Source organism: Pseudopodoces humilis, chromosome 6 (genome assembly GCF_049639895.1).
Source record: "Pseudopodoces humilis isolate 2021_Gansu_Grassland_sample_001 chromosome 6, ASM4963989v1, whole genome shotgun sequence".
In the NCBI taxonomy this organism is placed as follows: domain Eukaryota; kingdom Metazoa; phylum Chordata; class Aves; order Passeriformes; family Paridae; genus Pseudopodoces; species Pseudopodoces humilis.
The window spans coordinates 23467561-23491938 of record NC_142205.1 but is presented as its reverse complement, the minus strand read 5'-3'; the positions used below and the strand labels follow the sequence as shown (position 1 = coordinate 23491938).

General features: G+C 38.7%; 1 protein-coding gene across 6 annotated transcripts in view; it reads right to left on the bottom strand.

Moving 5' to 3' along the window:
• LIMCH1 (LIM and calponin homology domains 1) overlaps positions 1–24378 on the bottom strand; it is a 172409-nt gene that overhangs the window by 76222 nt on the left and 71809 nt on the right. For all 6 annotated transcript variants that reach the window (XM_088056096.1, XM_014261597.2, XM_014261606.2 and 3 more), the window contains one exon: positions 21622–21691. In XM_088056096.1, the coding sequence (XP_087912222.1) occupies positions 21622–21691 (70 nt within the window). The remainder of the gene's footprint in view (positions 1–21621; positions 21692–24378) is intronic.

The following is a 24378-nucleotide window of genomic DNA, read 5'->3' as shown; positions in this document are numbered from 1 at the left end:
CACAGACAGATAAGGGTGCAGAGCATTGTCTCCCTGAGAACTTAGAAGGATGCATGGGAAGGAAGGGAAAAACACTTCTGCTCTCACAGGTGCATTTCAACACCATCACCTTTTCATCCTTTTTGGTGTGTAACCTGACAGACCCACCTCTACAAAATCACTAAATCACTTTGCCAGGACTATTATCTAAAGATAATGCAGAGAGTAAGTAGGTGGCAGAGGGGTTACACCTTTGTGAAGATGGAGGGAGGGAATGAGGGAGGGGGTAAAAGATAACACACCGCTCACTTCTAATTATTTTTTTTTTTTAATTTTTTTAGCCTGTGTGTTATAAATATGAAAAAGTGTTTACTGTACAGCATTAAGTAATTTTCCTCACACATGAAGTGGAGCACAAAATCTTGAACTGTGTAAGAAAAAAACCCTCAGAAATTGGCGGTTGAGTAGGACAGACACCCTGGAAAGCCACCGCTAATTCACACAGTAGCACTGCCAACACACAAGATAGTTCAAGCTAGCGAGAACCAAATATTCACAGCAGGAAAATTCTCTCCATAGGATCTGCTGATCAGATGCAATGGCAAGCAGCTTGAATTTGGCCCACTTCCATTCCTTTCATCCGCCACAATACATACAAAACAGTCTCACTGTATTTGCACTGCAAATCGGTTCTGCAGCTTATCACTGTGGAGCCATCGTCTGTCAGATGTGTTACTGCCTGGCCCAGATGAGATACTCAGATAAACTTGGGGAAAATAAAAACAAGCCAAGCTGTATGTCTGCACAGAGCACTGAATGAAATGCCAAATACATGCCACTTCTGCAAGCTGGAGATATTATTAGCTGCCAGTAGCACCGCTCTGTTTTGCAGGACAGCTGCAGACGAACAGGTGGCCTTTTTCATTTCTGGAATGCTGGTATTTTCCCTGCTCCAGAATAAATTAGAAGGGCTCTAAAATTAAAAACAGAAAAGGAAAATTTCTGAACTGTTTTTCTGAGCAGTTTCCAATAGACTCTTAAAAGCCTTTTGTTTGGTCTCAACAATTCTTCCTAATTCCCTTATTTTTCCATTTTATTTAAGTAATTTGTGGTGATAATTTATCTATATAAAAGCATAGGATCTTGCCTGATTCACAGGTTCATAGAAATACTGAAATATTCAGTTCAAGTCCTCCAGTAAAAACGTTATATAAGAAGGGCTGGGAACTTATCATCTATATATGTATGTATGTATGTATGTATTTATATGTGTTACTATTTCTCCAATATGCTTTCCTGTGTATATTTAAAGACATACATATGTTTAACAGTATATATGTGTGTGTGTGTTTTACTGTTCATCCAATATGCTTTGCTATATATATATATAATAAAACTACATAGAAGATTGTTTTCTGTGGCAAACTCCAGATCAGTAGATTTGGAAGGAAATGGATCAGAGTTGTACACATTCACTTAGAAGCTGAGGACAGGTAATCTCCCAAAGAGGAAGGCCAACAGCACATCAGAACTGAAGGCATCTCCCAGAACAGCAAGGGGAGACAGGGCTGCTTACATCCCAAAAAGGATTCTGACACACAATAGCATCACCCATGAAAATTAAACATTATTGGGAAAAAAAACAGAAAGGAAAGAAAGCCAGCCTTTTTCTGCCTCTTTTTGGGTAGTCAAGAAGGAAAAGATGTGTCTCCTTCAATAACAATCCTGTTTTCTTGTCAGAAAGGCAAAAAACCACCTTTAAAATTGTGTGAAGAAATGAAGAAATGTGAAGTTGGTAGTGCACTTCAACTGCACAAAACACACCAGAAACCCCAAACATGGCTCTAAGTGACCTTCAGGTAATATCTGTGTCTGCCTGAAGATAAAATCATAGAATCATAAAATCTTCCAGGTTGAAGGAGACCTTCAAGATCATCCAGTCCAACCATCCACCCAGCACAGCCCCTGTAACCCCTGAACCACTAAAGCACATCACCCAGTCCCAGATCCAGATGCCTCTGAACACTTCCAGGGATGTGACATCCATGGGCAACCTGTTCCAATGCCTGATCATCCTACAATGAACTTTTCTTCTAATACCCAATCCACATCTTCCATCTCACCTTAAAGTCATGTCCTTTAGTCCTCTCACTGTAGGCACAGCAGCAGAGACCAGCCCCCACCTCACTACAACCTGCTTTCATGTAATTGTAGAGAGCAATGAGGTCCACCCTGAGCCTCCTCTTCTGCAGACTAGACAACCCCAACTCCCTTTGGGTGTCTCAGTACCTGACCCCAAAGACAACTTGGCTGGAAGTGCCAAGGTGCTTAGATCCTGCTGCTCCCAACCAGGCTAGGGCAAAACCCTGCAAGTGACTAGAGAGAGAAGAAGAACTAGTGCACAACTTTGACACTGCTATTGATTGTGTAAAAACTTATCTTTTTTCAATAATGTGAATGGAAACTGGGAAAAGGAGAGAACATGAGCAAGAGCAGACTTCAACTCAACAGGCGAAAGCAAACCACGGGAGGCTGGGAGGGGTGCACACAGCATAAGCACAAGGCCGACCCTATGACTTCACTAGTGAAGTAGGTCCTGATATTATCCCTTGCTACATCAGATCATTATCCCTGAAGGCATGAATTAAACATTTAAACAAATGGGAACTCAGTCAACATCCATGTCTTTGGGGGAGAGAGCAGATGATGTTCAGATGATGTGAACTCCCTCAGATTTGCCAAAATCAAGATACACCCTAAGATGGCTTTGTTTACAGCACTGAAGACAGAACATAGGCAGGCAAGAAAAAAAACCCAAAACATTTCCAAATCACAGCCAGATGTCAAACAGATGTTAGATTTCACCAAGTCTTGAAGAGGGGTTCCTATCTGATGCCATATTCGATGGTAACAGCCATGATATAGCCAAGGAAGAGGATAATATTTCCTTTCCACCCCTTCTCTGCAGCTCACTCTCTCAGCTTTTTAGTACAGGATGATAGCACTTGGCTTGTGAGGAATTTGGTCTCAGTTTTCTGACCTTCTGTTACCCACCTTTCACCTTATTTTTAAATTTATTTTTGTGAATAAAGCTCATGATTAGCAGAGTTAAAAACGAGTTCTCATACAGTCAGTTGTAGCCAAGCACTCCTAGAATCTACTGGGAATTCACCTTGCAAATTGAGAGCCAGAGGGGTAAAAACAAAACTAGCAAAAACGTAAGGCATGGTTCCTTTTCCTGTAATGGAAAGGAATGTTATTTATCTCACTGTCTTCTTGGTGGGGCTATGAAGTGGGACAATACCAAAGTTACGTCACAGTGGGCTGGGGAAAGAGCTACAAAAGAGACAAGAATGAAAGGAACATCACAACATTATGCTCTGAAGGCAACCTGAGCTCCCATGTAGTGACAGCTACTTCTTGTCCATCCTCCTGGAAATAGTTTTGCTGTCCATCTGAAGGACAGGAAGAAAAGTCCTGAAGACAAATTTGACCTTTATTTGCACTCACATTATGAGTGCAGGAGTATGACTAACCTAAACACAGATTTCAAGGGTTTCAACCCTGAAACCACAGCTTGTGCCACAATGGTTCCCTCTGGACATCCTCTGGGGAAGCTGGACACTTTCCTTTCTCAGCATATCCCTGCAGCTATTGTCCTCACAAATGAGCTCTACAGAAAAATATAAAAATGGGCAAGAAATTCACAACATGCTGTTTCCTAAGTTTGGTTTATTTGTGTGTTATTATCCAGACCCAAAGTGTCAAGGAAAGTACAGAGTCTGACTACGGATTCATAAGTACTCAAAGGACAGACATCTCAAACAAACTGTCTGAAGAAAACAAAAATATATAAACTTTAAATCTAAAGTTTTAAGTCATAAGAACCCCCACACCAGATATTGTGAAAACAAAATTTAAGTAAAGGAGACTACCAGCATTAAATATGGGTGAACTTTTTTTTTTTCTGCTAGACAGAGTGTTAAAGCTTATCACTCTGCATACCAAAAAAAAAAAAAAAAGCCCAAAAAACCATAGATAAATAAAGCTGAATTACCTCATGAGCAATATACCCAAAAGGTACAGCCCCAGGGTAGTCCAAAGGAACACCACTAACAATTTAATCTCCAACACATGGAAGTCCTTCATGTGTTATGTATAGTCAACAATTAAACCAAGCAGTGCTGAATAAACCTTCCACACTAATATCAGGGCAACTGTGTGTTAAGCCATGGCACAACAGATAGTTTTAAAAAACTATTTATTTGTTCCTGCTAAGAGGGGTACTTTGGTCATAAAGATGATTACCTATGCAAAGCAAATGTATGTGCTAAGATTTATTCCACATTTTTCTTAATTATTCTAGCAAGTCTACAAAAAAGAATACATTTTATTTCACATAGCCTGCCTTTTCTCTGCCTGCAGAGTCTGAGCTTCATGGGATCCCTTTGATCACATTTGATATCCCAGGGCACTGATACCCAACACCTGCTTTCTATATTTTGACTTGACTGTAGAGAAAATAACCTTGTTTACCAGGAAGAGCAGTGTTGACTCTTCAAGGGACCCAGCTCCAGGAAACCATCAGATTCAACTTGTAAAAAACCTTTGGGATGGAGTGGGTCTTACAGAGAAGAAAATTAGGGAAAATTCTGTTCATCACAAGCCTGTCCACCTGATTGTATTATTAACTATCTGACCAGCATCATCTATTATAAACCAGTACAGATAACACAAAGCATAACCAGTGCATCTGCATGCAGCTTCAGAGATTACTATCTGAAAAAATACTTCTCAACCTGTGATCACTACTGGCTGCTTTTATTTTTTCTCTGTCACTACATCCAAAGCAGATGGCAAGGACAAAAAATATAAGGGAAACAGAAATAAGCAATACTGAGAATTATACATAATGCTTTTCTGATACACAAGAACCTGACTAATTAGAAACACAAAACTGTGTTTTGTGTTTAGGTATAGCCTATATGTTTTGTGTAGGTATAGCCTCAATTCTTACCTTCCCCATGAAATTTATCAGCTGTCTTCCCAATCAGGCACAGAAGCAGATTTCATCACAATTGTATAAGCCCCAAAATACAGGGTTTTAATGAAAATATGTCCATGATGAACATAATCTGAAGTTTTGTGACATCCAGCTATATTGGACCAGCTGTGCATTCAGGGCCAGAGAACAGCTAAAATTTTCTAAAGTTTATTTTTAAGGTCTGAAACTGTAAAGGTACAAAAGAAATTGATACCTAAATTAAAATCAATATGACATCAAACCTCTAAAACTGAATGTATGACCACCACCCAGCAGCCTCATAACACTTTTTCTAATTGCAGTAAACACTCACTTCTAGCATGACTTTGCTTTCTTGCCCTTTTTCTTTTACATGGTATGCTCTCTTTTGCTTAGTATGTTAAGTAAAGCTATCTTCCATTTAAAGCCAGAAAATTATAACACCCGTCAATATTTGGACTTCTCTCAGTAGACAGCAATCCACCTCAGGGATCAGGACACTTGCATCCTGAGCTGTTGGAGGGCCTCTTCATCCCTCTGTCCAAGTACAACTGCTGTAGGTGGGCCTCAAAAGATGCAAGAAAGCTGCCTGTGGGGGCCAGGGGCCTGGCAGTAGCTGTTAAAATCAGACCAAATCTCTATTCCCCAAGGCAAACAGCAAAATAGCGGAACCGCCAAGGAGAACTCATTCCTGTTCAGTTCGTGACCTCTGCAAAAAAAGCAACAAATTCCACTTCTCCTTTCAAACTAAACATCTACTCTTTATTGCCAAGGAATATGTTTTAATAATCTGTGGTGTTCAAGGTTTGATAAACATCAGAAATCTTTTTTCTGCTGCTACATGATACCTGACATACATTTTTCCCCCACTCACAGCTTTGCATTTTCATGCCAACAATACATAAAACATACTGGACTTCTTAAAAGTACCGGTTGGGGCCTCCTTAAAACACTTCTAAAATAAGCTGTTCTAGTCCAAAAGCCACAATTATTTTTTTTAATTGGCTATTTCTACTGAATGAAGTTTCAGCACATTCCCCATGAAAAATCTACCTTGTTGTTTTCACTTCGACTAAAATAATAAATAGAAAGCTTACATATTTAGGTGTCTAGAATTACTTTGGTGACAAAAAGGAAGGGGAAGAAAATTAATAATTTTCGATTTTCTGTAAGTACATTTTACATACAATCAAAATATCTGTGCAAAATTATGCTCAGTAGATCAGTGCCCATCTGTGACTTTGACCATATACAGTATAACAGCTTGAATTATGGAATACTCCAACATTATATGCATGTGTCTGTTGTTTCTTTCCCAGATATGAAAACATACATTTGTGTCTAGATGGCATGGCCATAATTATCAGTGATCTTGAATATCTCCAGCTTTGGTAGGGTTTTTTTATGGTAAATATTCATGGCAAGACGAGCTACCCAATAGTCTGACAGTGATTTATTTTCTATTCTTTTTCAACCATCAGTAGGCAGTCTCTAGATCAGTTTATTTTTCCCATTCCTTTTCAACCATCAGTAAGCATTTCTAGACTCAAGAAATAGCATGACTATTCCTGAAGCTATTGTAGCTGCAAACCTAGATTGACTACACAGAATAGCCTACTTAAATTACTTAAATTGCTACTGTTCACTAAGTCTATAATGTTCATGCAAGCATGCCTTTGAAGAGCCATTTGGAAATCAGGATTAATGGATTACATCTGGATGCCAGTGTAATTTGCAATTGTGAGGACTAAGCTTTCAGAATGAATAAAATGTAGTACAATAATATAATGTACTTAAGAAGCAGAATTTCCTTAAATTAATGTAATAAAATTAATGATTAAAGCAAGAGAGAAAGAAGAGGAGACTTCTTTAATATGGGTGTATTCCTATTGCAAAGCATTTTCCCAGCTCTTTCACAATGTCTTCATTTTGGTTCCTCTGGACAACAGAACAGAGAATGGGAAAGGATGTCTCCTCTTACAGGACTGATATCCCTGTTGTTCAGTTTTCTTCAAGACTTTAGAGGTGTACTTCTGCAACACTCTCCCCTCAGAATACACAAAGAAACAAGGGTAGGAAGAGGTATTCCTCACATGGATCACACCAGGTCTTTAGAAACAGGATCTAAGCAGCAAAGATGGCAGAAATGGCTTGACTTGTTTGTTGGTGAAGGGAACAGATAAGGAAAACGAATCAGCTATCACTGATAATTTATTCTTAACACTTCAATTAATACTCTACCCTCTGTCCTTTCCAGACCTGAGATAAACTTTTGTTTGTTAGAAGAAAAGAGCCAATCATGCTTATAATTCAGCTTACCTGGGTATAGTCAGTGGCTCCTGCTCACAACAGTCACAAATAAGGCAAGCAGAGATGTTCATGCACCATCAAGTAACAAGCTTCCAACTCCTCACCTGCTACTTCTGAAAATTGTTTCAATTCAAAGCCACATTAAAAAAGGTAATAGAACTTAGCTGATGAGACTGTATAAAGGAAAATGGTAAATGTAACGTAAATGTGATTTTTTTTCCTTTCCTCAACAAAGGACCAGGACTCAGAGTTGATCAGAGAGAGGTATATCTTGACATCAGAACCAATAGAGTCTAGCAAGACTATTAGACCAGGCACCAAAGACCATGAAAGCAGCTGTGCTAGCTCCAGCACCAATAAGAAGCTGCCAGCAAATTAGCTGATTTAAAGCACTGCAGAGTCCCAGTCCCCAGCCAGCTCACATCTCCAAACCACACCCATAGGCGTAGATTCCTGGAGACTGCAAATGTTACACATGGCTACCCAAAGCCAGCTCAAGGCTAGCAGGACTTATTGGCTTTGGCAAGCACTTCTACACTGCCCTTCCTACGAGTGGGGAATACATTCATCAGACACAGGACTGCCTTGCTTGAATGCACTGACCCAGCTGACGCTCAGCACTGTGCTGAAGACAATCAACCCTTAGGTCTGGAGACCCTACCCAGGAGCTGCCTGAGGCTTACAAGGTCTGCAGATGTAGCCCCATCCAAATACAGGGGCTACAGAGCTAAGCAACCACCTTAGGTGATGCAGGAACACTGCCTAAACTGCAGCACAGGAGCCCACCCACCCAGGAGTCACCAGACCCTGGTCACACATGTTCTGCATATTCTTTGCGCATATGCCAGCCAGCCCAGGGCTGCATGGGGGCTTCAGCCTGCCTGTGACTGCAGAGACAGTGCAGAGCCAGCTAGCACCTGAGCAGCACCCACTTTCTGGGCTTTTTGGCTACCTGGAAATCCCTAAATGTGCTGTGCTGCACTGCTAAGGCCATTTGGGCCATTTGCCCTCAAATGGGAAAAGCACTGGCATCAAGCTGCTGTCCTGCAAGAGCTGATGTGGCTGTCCTGAGCAAGGGTGAGAGCTGTCAAACCGAAGTAAACTGTAGAGTGAGCTGCCCATACCCACACCACAGAGGTTATCCAGGGTTCTGCATTCTCTGGTATATCCTAAACTCCACCTTCCATTATCCTGAATAGACTAGTTGACTATTTTTCCTCTTACTTACTTCCCATCCTCAGTCTGGCATTTTTATTTATCCAACTTGCAAAGTTATAGAAGACAAGAATATTTCTATGCTGCTTTAAAAAGAATAAATTATATTGGAAGCTGTGATAGAGAACACTGACCACAATTTTTGAAGCTCTTGGCGTGTAATTTACTTACATAATAGTTTGTATTAAGGTTTAAGTGCTGGATTTCTAGTATTGCTCATCAAATTTCAGCCAAATGAAAAAGAATAAGCAAGGTGAACTGCTCTTGGGAAGATAAATATCTGCAAGATATCAATACAAGTGTGAAAACAAGAACTCTCAATTCTTCAAAAAATATGTAAAGGTCTGGAATCCAAGGAGTTTCAGTTCTCTAGGATCATAATTTAGAAAGTAAATTTTAATCAGGATTGGTGGCTCAAGAGATTGGGTAATAGTATTTAAAAAAGCAAGTGATTAATCTCTGATCAACCAGAGGGTAAGGACTAAAGAGCATTTAAGGTCTCAAACACCCCTGGGAACCAGCCAACTTTGTCTAATACTGTGGGTGCTGACTCTAGGCAGATTTTGGATTTTCTCACACACAGTCCTCATGCTTATGAGTAGCCTCCTCTAAACTTCTTTAGAACAATTACATCAGCCTCCCCAAAATTCTGCATTAGTTGTGCCTTTGAAATGCCAACGGCAGACAGATACTGAGTTTGTTGATAACACTGCTGGCAAATACCTTGTCCTTCTCTGCCCCTTTTTACTGCATTTGTATGTTTTTTCTTAATTACAAACTCCTGAAGGCATTGACTTGAGGTGCCATATAGAATAACACAGAAGAGGAGATTCACATCAAGTTGATACTTAGCAGGAAAACACATTTAAGTCAGTGCTGACTCCGTCATTCAAAGATCTGCGATGCACAAAAATAGAGGCCAGGCAGGTCTGAAGATACAGTTTCTAAACTCCCTTCAAACTAATCATAATATTGGATTGAATTTTGCTCTTTGGGTTGTTTCAGATAGAATGAAAGAACAAGGAAAAACTGTTGAGATATTGCTGAAGATAAAACATCACCCATTCTAAAATAGTTCTGCTAATACCCTGCTTAGTCATTTTTTTGTTAGACTGCAGCAGTTGTCCAAGAGGATGTAATTATTTTGTTTCTTTTTTGTCTAAATTTCTAGTCCACTGACATATCAGATTCTACCCAGTCACTATTGAGAAGTGTTAAAAATAAAATACAGGCATGTACACTAAGGGAGAAGATCAATCTAGCCTGACTTCTCGAAACATACAGAGCAAAACCAAACTCAGCCTCCTGTGACAAACTTTATGTCATGTTAATTTTTTTTTTACATTAGTCTGTCACTAAACACAGAATTTAGTTACAAATTTTTAGTTACAATGTGTTTTTCTGGCCCACAACAGTTACTTATGTAGTTATCTTTACCTCTTTAGAGGCTTTTATAAGAGCTCTGACAGCATTCCCTGAGAACCATTCTGGTTTATTTACCAGTTTGCAACTAGTTTTGCCAATAATTGATGCAATTCCTGCATTTTTTCATAATATGTTTTCTGAAATATCAGAAAATACTTTTTTTCCAATATACAGTATCAAGCCTGTAGTAGTAGTTATTAATTTGTTTAAATCTGTCTGTATTTTCTTTGAAAAGAAACAAACAGTACAGCAGAACAGTGTATTTGTGTCTAGTGCATGTGGCAGTATCAGAACATTTCAAGTTTTCTCTTTCAAGCAGTTGCTATAGTTTAAGTAGCAACTACTATCTGATATCCTTAGGGGTAACAGGAGAAACTTAATGAAAGAAAACATCCAGGAATTGTGCAAAAATAAAGGTTTTCTTTCTGCTTCTGCAGATGTCAAGTGAAAGTTGCATGAAATATTTTTCTAGATCAAAAGTTGAGGTATTTTATTAGCTGGTGCTACTGACCTGTGAAGACAGTCTTCTGGCACAATTTTCACAACTTATTTACAGTATCACCTCAGTTATCTAGAACTTTGTGTTATCCCCACAAGGGTCAAATTCCTGACTTGTATTAATTACACTGAAAATTGCCCTGGATTACTTGAAACCTCAAATAACTGAACCTATCCACTATCCTCCCTTTTAAATAACAGAGGACATACTGTATAGTGGTGCTAATGCTTTGTGGCCGATCCCTGTAACTCCAGAATTTAATACATAAACGTCACACTTCTTATCTAGCAGGTCTGCCAGATTTGGTCTGAAAACCAGGCTTGAGAGGCAGAGAGCATTTACAGCATGGTCTTATTCACTGCAGTGGGCTGCAGGACAGGAGATAGGAAGGACAGGAAGGTTAAAACCAAAAAAACCACTGACTAGCATTCCTGATCCATGCTCTGCTGGCCAAGGAAACAGAACTGCTTCACAGCTCAGCTCTCTTTAGTTGCCAAAATGACCTTGGATCCCTCCTGTAGTCACCCAAAGACTGGATGCTGCCTGCACGGTAAGCCTACGTCCCGCTGAGATGTGAGCTTCCTATTGTGCTGCATCTTCTTGTGCCCATCACCTGCAAGTCAGACCTGCAGCTTCCCCCTGAGGGCACTCACCAAGCACCTTCACAGAAACCTCTACAACTTCATTAAATCACATCTTGAATGCAAAGGTGACTATTCAATGACCTACTGACAACTTAGGCCATTTAGCCAACAGCAGGCATTACCTCTAAGATCTCTAATGCCATTGCTAGGCGAGAGTGGTAAAGTTAGGACTGGTTTTAGAAAAAACAGCAAGCCTCTTTCCAACCAAACTAGAAACAGTATTCAAAGGACAACAGCAATTTGGCAGCTTTCATTTAGAAATGGTATGAGAAATATCCAGGAACACTTGGTAACACCTATAGGATTTGTTGGCTGTGCAGCCAAACTACACAGCACCCATCCAACCCAGCAGTTATAAATGGCAAGCAGCAAGAGCATCAGCAGCCTGGGCTATCACTTTGAGGCCTGAAATTTGTTGCTCCACAACAGGTGCAAGGGCATGTGTCACAATTCAGCACTCAGTCCAACATGCCTCCCAACACACCAACACCACTGTACAACATAGTAAGTCAAGCAACATCTCTTTAGCAGTAAAAGGAGACCAAATAATACCAACATTATGACTAAAAAAGAAGAAAAAGGGTAAGGGTGGGAAAGCATAATGTTTACTATTGGCCTTATGGCGTAACACAAGCTTGGCTCTAAATTGTGCATGAGAACTACTACAATTCAAGAGAAAAGCCGAGGTAATGAAATAGCGTAACAGAATGGACTGAAAAAAGCTGAGCTGAACTCAGTACACACTTGGATGCATGCACACATTTAACAAGTCCAATACTCTCCCCTTACTGAAAAGCCTGAAAACTCCCTTTCACACATCACGCAGTAATAAATCAGCATGCACTATTGCTCCAAAGAAAACCAGACATTCGCCATCTAGAGTAATAGTGCTTCCCACATGAAGATGAGGAGGCAGAAACAAACAAATACATGCCAACAGTGAGGACTTTAACAGAAGGACACCACTCCAAAGAGCTAAGGATTGCCTCTGTAATGCACTATTAATTTTCTACACCATTAGTTATATTGCTTGTCCATAAATGAATGTGCAATCCTCCGACTAAGCTGTGGGGCAGATTTGCACATGATATCACAAGGTTTTTCAGCTTTCAAAAGGTTAATAGTTAATGATTTTGATGTCCCTCAGTCAGACAGTTCAGCCTATCACTGTATTTTCCATAAGCAATTAACTAAGCTGTTTCCTCTGCAGCATTAATTTTAACAGGTTTACAATAGTATCATTAGACCTCTGGACTTTTTAGAGGAAATGCATTACAATTGGAAAGTACCATGCCAAGCAGGAAGCAAGTGGCTTTAATCCAGGAGCAGTGAGGAATGCAGAGACAAGGAGAATTCAGTGTCAGGTATTTCAGCTTCTATGAACTCTTGACCACAGCACCAGACTACAAAATTTTACTGGGCTCTTAAACTAAAGAAATCACTTCGCACAGATCTTTCAAGGCACCGGTTTTCCATTAGTTTGCCTTTTTGCTTGTTTGCTTTAAGTCAGGGAAACAACTGCTATGTGATCTTTGGAGCAAGACACGTTCCATCATCTGCATTCAGCACGTAGGCTCCTGCTAGCAACATGCATATCATCTAAAATAAATCCACTTAAGAGTGCCCGGAAAGGTTTTCAGCATAGAAACAGTACAAACAGTTGCTAGCAGACATTAACTGCAACAGACTTCACCAAGTTGATTTGCAGCCAGGGAGGGGATTAGAAACAGCATTCTTCTGCCACCATCTTCAGCCCAAGGGCCAGGGTCACAACAGACTGTTGCTTGCTCTCTTTTCACAAGAGAAGGTCAAGGGAGCCTGAGCTTCCCTGGACCATTTTGAAGTGGCCAATCTATTGGTTCAACTATACTGTGAAAACTCTTCCTGCTTGCCACCCAAGGACTTCTCAGGTAACTTTTGGGAAGTTACCCAAAAGTTGTGTCCTTCTTGGGTAACTTTTGGGAAGTTACCCTCCCTTTTCACACTTGCAGTGCTGCTATTATCCGGTTATCAACACTGGTCGAGCTGTTCCCTGCAGCAGAGGCTACATGTCACTGAAAAAGACAGTTGGGGATCAGAGATGGTATTTATAGCACAGACCTACAGACTCCAACCTGTGAGAGGCTTTCCAGAATTAGGGAGTGTGAATACTACTAAGTATAATTTTAAACACAGACAACCTTTAAATGAAGGATTTGAATTGAGAATTTCCTGGGTTCCTGTGTCGTTTGCTTTTGGCCAATAACTTAAGGAGTGCATCTAAGTTTAAACTCTGTAGCTGCAGCTTCAGAACTATTTTTGACTGATGGAATGACACCTCTTTTCCCAACTTGGTGAGCCTCTTCCTTCCCTCCTGCCTGCATTTCTGCTCATGCTGTAAGATGAAGGGTATTTTTTAGCCAGGTCAGTTGCCCACTCCAGCTAATATGAAGGCCAGTGCTGTCATTTGGAGAAATGCCAAATTCAGAGTAGCTGAAAGCAACCATAACCTCAGGTCTTGTTTTCCTGGCTAAGGATAAAAGCTGATATTTATTTAGTTCAAGACATGGATAGTTATAGCTCTGCACATTTTATGTGTGTTGGCCTAAACACTTGCAGTACATCAGCTCATTGCTTCTTTTTATATCCTCATTGCAAACTAATCAATTTTGCAAGAGCTTACACACAAAAATTTCAGGTGCCTGGATACAATTGCAATAGTGCCACACTCCCCACAGGACACAAGTGACACATTCACAGACTCAGGGCATCCAACTCCTTCACTGGAAACTCCTGAAGATGGGACATGTGTCCAGAGCATGTGGTATTTGCCCAGTATTAAGAGAAATCATAAGCTTCAAGAGTTTGATTTGTTTTGAAGAGAATAAGCCATTGCTCAGGACGGTCTTCGTTTCAGACAGCAGCTCAAGGAAGACACTGATCCTTCACCTCATTATGTGCAAATTTAAGCTATATGGAAAGATGACATTTGTTTGTCAAACTATTATTTTTTTGATGCTTTCAGATACTTTAGAGATTATTCTTCAAAAGCTTGCCATTTCTGAAATACTCACTCAACTCAATGTCATCAAACTAACATAATGCAAGTTATGGCTGAACTTGCAGAAGGACTCCAGCATCTGAAAGCAAATCTAACAATTATTCCAGTGGGCAACCTACATCTTTCACAGGTACAAAATGAACTCTTCCTGGATGCCAGCTGCCCTCACCAAATCAAGGAAAGACTGTCATTTATAGTAAAGGTTAATGCCATGATAAGGGCAAGTTCACATTTCAGCTGCCTAGCATTATCACTTCTGCAGTAGCAATATTTTTCTTTTTGCCATTTTCAAATGTTATCCCAGGAATCCTTCAGTTTACTAAACTTTCTGTGAAAAAGAAAAAGAAGAAAAGTAAACAATTATTACAATATTTTATAAATAACATCTTTGAGAAATCACTTGATAGCCCTAAACAGGTGGACTCTTTGATTTTAATCAAACACTTTTTCCTAAAGCATGCTAAGGTTGGGCAAGAAAAGGGCGTCTCCATACAGCAAAATAAAAACTTTCAAAAAAGGACATCCTCTACAGTGACCATCCTCTCTTGGTTTTACCATAGAAAAGGTTCCACTTGCCTCCAAATTTGCATATTAACATTCTAAATTATTCAGTGTGAATAAAGCTAATTATAAACCTACTGATTAAACTCACAGTTGTTGGGAGAGCAATCTAAAATGAGACTGTGAATGACATAGGAATGCTTGTGATATTTTTGTAACTGTTATTTATTATTTGTATTAACATACTGTCTAGGAGTTCTGGCCATGGAGCAGGACTCATGGGGTGAGGTGTTAGACAAAAACAGACTAACAGATGATCCTTGCCACAAAGAGCTTACAAGTATTATTAGCATTTGGCCAAACCAAGTCCTGACATTCTCAGCAGCAGAGCTCAGCAGGCTGAGAGCACAGCTTAAGCTGACTGAAAATTCTGCACCTTTGAATACTAACCTATCTAGTTGGGGAAGAGGTCTCAACAACATGACAAAGTTTACATACATCCACAGCAGCTATGAACCACAGCCATCCTTCACATGTGTTCTGCAAACATTTACCCATCTTGGCTGGTGCTGTTCTGACCCAACATGGAAACTGTTCAGGGCACCCTGAGTACCGAGAGACTTCATCTTATAGCAAGGGACAAACTGCTGGACACTGTAGGACCAGTATGCTCAACATGACCAGGAGTGGTCCCAGCCAACAAACAGCTTAGCTTATTAAGCACTCTGTAAGCATTCCAGCCAAGGAAGCATCCAGAATATGAAACTTTAGGGCCAGCAGTGAGGTTGGTCTGCCAAAGTCCTGGCTGAGTTCTGGCTGGGGCCAGTGGTGCAGGAAACACACAAAAACCCCTGAGGGATCAATAACCGGCAATTTGGAAACAAACAAGGTTCTTCAAGTTTCACCTCCAGCCATCATAAACACAACACAGCAGCTGGTAATTGAGGAAAGAAGTGATTGCACATGGATGTTAGGGACAACTCATGAGCCATACAGAGGTGGTGAACATGAAGACTGCTAGGAGTTGGCTGAACTCATTTCTCTGAGGGTGTGTGTTACAGCTAAATGCAGCTCAGACCATCACAAACAAACAAATAAGGTGGGGTCATTTACCTCCCTTTGTTTTGTTTGTTCATTTTTCTATAGTACATGCCTTTTATTAATTTCCTATTATTTCAGCCTCTCTTGCATGCATGCATCAGATTATAGTACAACTTGGAAGCCAGGCAACACGGCTGAATCCAAGTGCAGCCATGGAATATGTCTCCAGTACATTTGCCATCAGATCAGTCATTAGGTTCCAGCATCAAATGTTTGAGAGTTTTGGAACCAAACCCAACACACCAGAGTAAGCTCAGACTTTTTCATCAATAAAATACATAATGTGATGCCAGCATTTTATTTTGCATTTGTATTACTACTTTAAATGGCAGGAGAGCAATGCTTCCTGGATAGCATTTGTGTGGATAAAAATCTTCAATCCAGTTTAAAAAACAAAATACTTGAACTTCCATATAAACTTTCAGATTTTATTTGTTTGCATCTCATTTTCCCCCAATATTGCTTTCTTTGTGCTTCCTGCCAAATTTGAATTGATGCCTGTTTTCCTCTTCTGTGATGAATTAACTACAACTTCACTGCAGCTTGCTCCACACAGACTCTGTTTACAAACAGTGTGGTTAAAAAACACCTGTTAGTTTACTTTTATATTCTTTGTGTAACTTAGAAATTTTTATGAATACAACATACAGCTAAATTCATTGAACAGGAATTTGATATGGTAATTCTGTCGAGCTCAGATGACACCCAAGGCAAGAAAATCTAAATGAAAAATCAATTTGAAGGCAGTCTAGAAAGCTAGAGGAATAAAAAACCCAAACAACACAAAGAATACAAGGACACGATACTAACCATTAATTTTTTTTCAGGATATTCTTGCTGTAGTGAAGAGGTTCAATATATATAACAGTATGTGATGAGCCAAAGCACACAGTGCTGCTCTCAACTACTGGCCAGACCCTAAATATTGCATTACACAAACATTCAGATTTCAGAACTGAAAGTAGGTACAAGAGGTGCAGAGAAATTACTAAATAGTAATTTACCATTAAAATAGTAAAATAGAGAAATAGTAAATTACTATTTAGAGCGGAAGATCTGCAGAAAACATGGCAGAATGGTTTGCACAATATTTTGCTATGCTGTTGACACTTTCTTTTCCGTCAACATTCACAAAAATGCTTTTGGAATGCGAGTGCCAAGAACTTATTGTTTTTAGATAGTCAGGAAATTTTGCTTCTGTTTACTTCACATGTACCACAACTTAGAGAGCAAGACTTTTTTATGAATACAATTGTGCTCGGAAATGAATATGTTCAGCAGAGAATAGTAGCACAAAACAAGGAACAGAAATTATATGTTATGAATCTCTGTATTACAATAGGAGCAGGCTTTTTCTAGAAAGTACTAGAATTAAAGGGAGAGTGATAACTTTAAAAGAAAAAACAAGAAGATATTTTTTTAAGAAAAATATTAGTAACAAGGAAGTATGAATTAAAAGACTGATAAAAATAATACGAACCTGTTAAAGTTTTGTGTATTTCTCTATATTTGCTAATTATTTTTAACTGTGTGAAACATACTATACTTTATTTGAGTCTTGTAATTTTATTATTTTTTAATTATTATTATTATTTTGAGGTTCATACCTGCATGAAGAAACAAGATCTCATTTGCTGAATTTAATTAGTAGTGCAAACTTCTGAAAGCTAACATAATGATGACATTTCTTTGAAATAACATATAAGATAGAAAAACCCCAAACTTACAATTTGTACAATATTACAGCATAAGAACAAACCACCACCACCAGCAGACAGATAGGTGTTCTTAATAAGGGTAATAGCAAGCTCTCATAGAACACTTTTCCAAAAGAAACTTCCTGGGAAAATAATGAGGGGAAAAAAACCAACCTCACTTTCAAATGAACAAGCTTTTTAAGCAGCACATTATGGCTCTGTTCATCGTGGTGCAATAACCATGCAACCAGGTGACTTCTGCACATCTATTTTTTCCAGTGCTATATCATACACATGTCACAAAGTTAAGGACCATAAACAAACTGAAAACTGGATGCCACAGTAAACAGATTTTTATTGTTGGCTGAAACATGAGCCAAGATCCAAGTTAAAGTTCATCTCTCCATCTTTGTCTTGACTACTTCCTCCTATTATAAGCCAGAATCATTCACACAGCCTCTGAAGTAAGTGTCTGAGCTCCTGTGGGGATTGTTCAAGGAACTGAAGTAATGCTATAAACTCCCCTAAATCCTGTCAAACAAAAGATAAGGCAGAAACCTTTTCTTTTCTCACAGAGTGACATTATTCAGAGACAGGAAGCAAAAGCTGGAATCTTTTTAAGGGAAAGAATGTCAACATGCAGTAGTTAGTATTATAAAGCAAGACCTATCTACAGTGATGCTGGTAATCCTTTATAGGATAGATCATAAGGTATAGAGGTACAAAACTGCAATTGCTAAAAACCTTAAAAATTAGTTGTATTCACTATGAATGTCATACAAAATGAAAGAAACCAACTCACTGAAAAAATTGTTGGTTTTGTAAAAGTCAATTATATTCATTGTACTCTAATACATCTTTGCAAGTCTTCTGCAGCTCCAGATGTTTTTTTTATTTTTATTTAATAACTCAGCCAAAACACTTCCCCAGCCTTCTATAATTAAATACATGAAATGATGGTGCTAGAAACCTGACAGTCTTAGAAAAAAAAGATGCTCAGTGTCAATATTTCACATGAGAAAATTTCTTCTGGCAAAAAGGCTTTTAGTAAAGCCTGTTAGTCCTACCTAGACCTAACATGTTCTTCTAATGTTTAGTGAATTTGCTTTTTGGTGGGAGCATTAGCTTTTAGGATTAATGAATACTGAACAAGAATGAGAAAACATTTCATCAGATTTAATATTGTAAGTCAGAATACCAAAGCAGTGGCCCTACATTTTCTTTCATTAAAGCAATGTATCATTTCTGCTGTGATAACAGAAGCAGTCGGCACTTCTGGAGATCAAAGCAAATTACAAACAAGCCTGCCAAGATGAACATATGTAATTCTATATGTAATGCTGCACACAATCCACATCCTGACTTAGGCTCACAACTAGACAAAGATCATCTTTGTGTATTTATATGGCCTGTGCTAAGTACGGTGATGTTCAGAGTTCTTACTTTAACTCCACAGCACTATAACCAATAAATTTTACTTGAATGATTGGTGTTCTGGTATGCAAGTTCTGCAAATAAATTATTCCCTCTTAAAATACATGAGCAAGTCACTGGTGAGAATTTCAGAGTAACTGCAGATTCATCTAGTTTTAAATGCCAGGAGAAGTTTGAAGAATTCAGTCTGTCAACACTGAACCAGTTATACTTAATACTTACAGAAGTGTTGTGAGAAGTCACTGAAACATGAAATACAGGCAAAATTTTTACACCTGATAATACTCCCAAGAGAACACCTCAGCATGATATGGGCTTCAAGTTCACTGTTATTTTCCTTCAATAAAGGACACTTCCTAATTTTTCCTTACCATAACAAAGGAGAAAAATAGACTATCATCTGGAGAACTAGACTCAAGTAGACATTTTGTAGGGCTACATAATATATCATGTCTCTGGAGGTTAAAGATGAAACAAAAGGCACTTTGAATACTCTGCAGTTACTCATAAGTTTTAGCTCCTGCAGTGTATAAAAGAAAACATACCTATTGTCTCTCCTAGCAAAATAAATACTTAATCTGACTGCTACAGGAAAGAAATTAATTGTGTTACAATAATTAGGTTAAACTTTTTAGGCAGAAACAGTATCTGGGATTTAAAAGCACGTATCTCATGCAAGAAAGAAAATGTAATGAAGCTTTCACAGCATTTCTACTTGGACTTGAGGAAATCACACTCACTGGAGTGAAATAACTGGAAAGAAGTAACCATTTAGTATGTCAAGCCAACCAAAGCTAAGATAATAAAGAAAAATTGGCAATTAATAACGGAATGTCTCTCATATAGGGTCAACTACCTAGGAGATGCAACTGCTTCTGGACCATAGCGTCAATATTTTAATTTTTTTTTTTCAGACATGTAGGCATGGTACAGGTGAGTGAAAGAAAAGGATACACCCTGTGTATCCAAACACACCTCTGATGGCTGTAATTTTAAATAATACACCATAAATAAATGTAACAGACTAGATAGAAGACTTAATCATTTAAATTCACATGCCATCCTTAAAGCAGCCACTTACCACTGTAAACACAAATGGCAACAAAAGTCAGCTGGCACGGAATAAAGTATTTTGGAAAGCAAGGGGAAATTTTGATAGTTTGTTTTGTTGGGAACAATTTATTCACAGAACAGTAGATTAAAACATCCATTGATCTTGTTCAAGAACTCAGAAACAGTGAACTTTTAAAATAGCCTACTTATTTATTAGGAAAAATATTTAGAAAAGTAGTTGCTAAAGAAAATCAGAGGACACAGGTACAGAGGTAATAATTTACAACAAAAAAAAAACCTGCTGTATCATTAGTAGTCTGAAAACTTCTTTTTTCATAATGCTTTGAAGATACGCATCTTGCAAGAGAGCTTTATCTCAAGGAATGAGAAAAATACACACACATTATGACTTTTTTTTATGTCCTTCCTACTATAACCACCTTACCGCTGGGATTTTACATATGAATAAGGAAAAAAAAAACCAATGTAATTTAATATCATCTTCTTAAAACAGTCATAACAAAAATTGAGTCTTTCCTGAAAGCAAGCCAAGGAAAAGAAAACTGCACTACTGGTACTTTTTTCAGCGGTTTATGTCAAATATTTCTTTCAAATAGGACTGCAAAGGAATAAAACTAGTTTAGAGGCAAAACTAGTTTTAAAGGAAAAAAAAAACAGCAATCAAGGAAGCTTTAGGGTAAAGGTGGTGGGGATCAAAAAATGAGATTCTAAAACCAGGCAGTATTTGTGCAGAAATATCCTTGTCAATCTACAGGCTGAAAGACCCAGCCTCCAAGGCTATGTAACAACATTATAGAGCTATCTTAACAGCAAATGCAGAATGGTTTCTGATACACTGAAACTTTTTAATGCCATTTATACAAAGGAATGTTAACTTCAGCTATCAACAAGTAATATGCTATGTTCACAATGTGAACAGTGCCAGAACACAAAGGAATCATGTATATATATATATATATATATAATGAGTCTAAAGAGAGAATGGCCACCTTCCACATGCTCAAGGAGCCTTTTATTCCCAATTACAACTGGAGGTAAAATCAATACAGCCATATTCCTATGTGGCTAATCCTGTTAGACCCAACAAGCACTCACAGCAAGCACAGGACTGTGCCACCATTCGAGGTGACCCCCTGAGCACCCAGTGCTCCCGACAGCCCACGAGCTGTCAGCACATCTTCTGTGGTCTTCCTTGCTTACAACAGAGTATGGACAAATTTTGCTCTGCCCTTAAAGTCAACATGAAACAGCTCCCCAGATAGTCCCACAATGAATGTTATCTGCAGACTGTGGTATTTTGGGGAAAGGGAAAATGAGACAAAATATACAAGTACAGTTTTCTTCCTTTCCAAAAACTATCTTTTTGTGGTGCTGGTTTCTAATGCATGCATTCCAGGTTTTCTCAAGCTAGTGCCACAACTGAGAGGTGATACATAACCAAGAAGATCATCTTCCTCTAAAAATACACCCTGCCACTTGAATACTACCTACTTCTGGAAAAGAAAAGACTGAAAGGTCTTAAGGTGACTACACAGAGCATTCCGATTTCAGAGGGACTGTCTGAGTTCCCTAGGCTAGAAGAGTTCAAATTACAAAAATAATTGCTATCTGAATCATATAGTCAATGTCAAGGTGCAAAAAGCAGCACTGAAATATTTTCCTCCATTTGATATACTCACCAAACCTGCAATGGGGGTCGGTAGTCTATTGATCTTTTTTACCAATCCCGGCTTTATCACATTCAGCAACCTGTTATGAGAAAGGGGTATTTTATGAGTGGTAAGTCACAAAATCCAAATTATCAAACACTTTCCCCCAGCACATAAGAATTTCAGTGTGACTGAAAAAAAAGAGCCTTCCCCTTTCTCCCTTCTGAAAACATACTAATTCCATCATTGAAATGAAGATTAGAATGAATATTCACAGAACAGCAACTCAACAGTATTTATTTTAAATACTAAGATTATCTAGACCACATCAGTGACCCAGACAGATTCTGAGTGAATTTTTACACATCAGCTAACCTTGCCTGTAGAGTAAGGTCTTACAGGCAGATCATGCCTGGAAAAGTCTGAGAGCAGAAACCCAGAAGGCATCCAGGTCTGGCAGCTTCTGCACTGCAGGAAAGTGAGAAAAGATGTACACTCTATGGGTGGCCTGTCTATTTTTTTTTTCATCTTAACTTGAAATCAAGTGCCATCCTTCCATATATTGTGTTGAATGGAGGGCCCCATAAATCATAAATGAGAGAAGACAAATAAAAAGGGAGTCCATGAACCCCCTGTCTCATAATGAAAACACCATTTGGCCAGTGGTACCACAGGACCATCAGTGTCCAAATACTAACAACCCCCCCCAAAATGCAAGTTCCTCACCACCCATGAGCATGTTATGAGATGTGCTGACATGGCTCATTGTTAGAATACTCAAAAAAATGACCAAGTCTAAAAGTGGGGAATTTTAATTGTAAAATCCTGTTGCAACAAACACTGTGTCTTCACCACCCTTCCCCCAAGAGAAAACCATAATGCCTTTTATCCAAATAAAAATTCAACCAGTTCCATCCACTGAGAAGAAAACCATTAGGTCAAGACATGGACTTAAATTTCAAGATCTTTGAAGAAAAAAAATAATGTCTGCTTAAATTTGAAACACTCTGAAAATTAGAACAGCTCTGTGGAAGAGAGGAACCTTATTTTGGGCTGACATGATCTCCATCCAGGAGCAGACTTCTCTGGAAGCTTATTGTGGTGGTAAAATTATTCATATTTAATATTTGAGAGGTCTAGCTGAGAAGTTTATCCAGAAGGAAAGGATATTCCTTTGAACTAAAAGCTAACAGTCTGTGATGGTTTCCAGCTCCCTACTTCTGAATTATGATAATAGGCAGTGTGTCACTGCTCAAAGCTCCACCAAGAACCATCTCTCCATAGTGGCACATTATTTGTTGCTTGATTCCTTAGGACTGTGGCAGTTTGCAAGCTCATGAAGGCATTCATCCCTCCTGGAGTGAGCATTGAAAGGATCACTTTTCCTCACCTCTTCCCCTTTGGATCTCCCTGAAGCAATACATATGTTGGGTTTCTGCAATCACTTGGACAGAACAGCAGAGTGGGAGATGTTATTCTCAGTTTTCTATGATCATAGTTAGTAAAGTTTCTGTTCTGCTTGTCCTAAATTGTACACATGTTATTACATTCTTGAAGTTCCCACATCTCCAACACCATCATGTATTGGAAGTAGCATCAAAACCAATATGAATGATACTTTGGGGAGTCGGGGGTCTTTTTTTAACAGTCTTGAAGTTAAAAATTCCATAACCCAAGTTCATACAAACAACTGTACTATTTATCTTCTGCTTAAGGTAGAACAGTAATGTCCTAAAAACAAATTAATTAATATATTTCTATTTACAAAAAAAAATCACTTTTGCCCATTAGAGGAAGAGAATAGCAATAGAAGAACTGCCTGTCTTCTAGAACCATTATTTTATTTCAGGTGGAAAAAAATTTACTTTTTCCCCCAAAAAAGATACTTTTTAACCTCACACAGCAGCAACTTTGTAAAACTACTATATTCAGTTCAGCTGCTACATCACGCAATTTAAGACAGCTTTTTTTTTGCCAGAGGACTTCTTTCCAAATACTGTAGCTCTCTTGAGATTTCAACCCTCAGTCTGCCTGTTCTGTCTCAGGAAAAAAAGACTGTATTAGCTAAAGCATCCCATTTTTTTATTACTCAAACGTGAATGTGTTAGCACCATAACCAGTATTGCAGGTGCGGATTAAAAGTCATAGGCACTGATAGAAGGCAAAATAACAAGTTCTTATTGGAAACCTCAAATGCCAAAACCCATTCTAAATAAATCTTCAAAATAGCTTGTACAGAATTCCCTGTGAAATATAGGAAAAGGATAAATGAGAGGAGGGAAAATAGTAGAGAACAAACAACATTTTAGGTCACCATTTGGAGGCTGAGAGAGAGGAAATTGAATGAGGCAAGATGAAAAACCCTGAGGAAGAAATTAAAATTATTATTAAAAAGTTTGTCTCCTGTTGGAAGCATTTCTAAGCAGCCTGGCACCAAACCCCCCAGCACTTGCTTGCTGCAGAATATGTCAAAAGGAGATTCTTCCAGAGCGGACTGACTGCTCCTGAATTATTGCCTCACCTAGAGCAACGATCCAGATGCCAAAACACTGAGAGATTTAAGCTTGATCTGCTACCAAGCCGGTTGAAAAGTCATGCTATTTGCGCAGGGTCTCAACACACTGTGAGCCTTCACTCACACAGTTACTGTCCATCCCTGCTCCTCAAAAATCCACTAACTACACCTCTCCTGACATGTTATATGCAAACTAAATTATCTGTGCCAGTTTAGACTTTCATAGAGCACATGTCTTGCTTGATATGTAAGGTTTTATCAGCTCTGGTAGG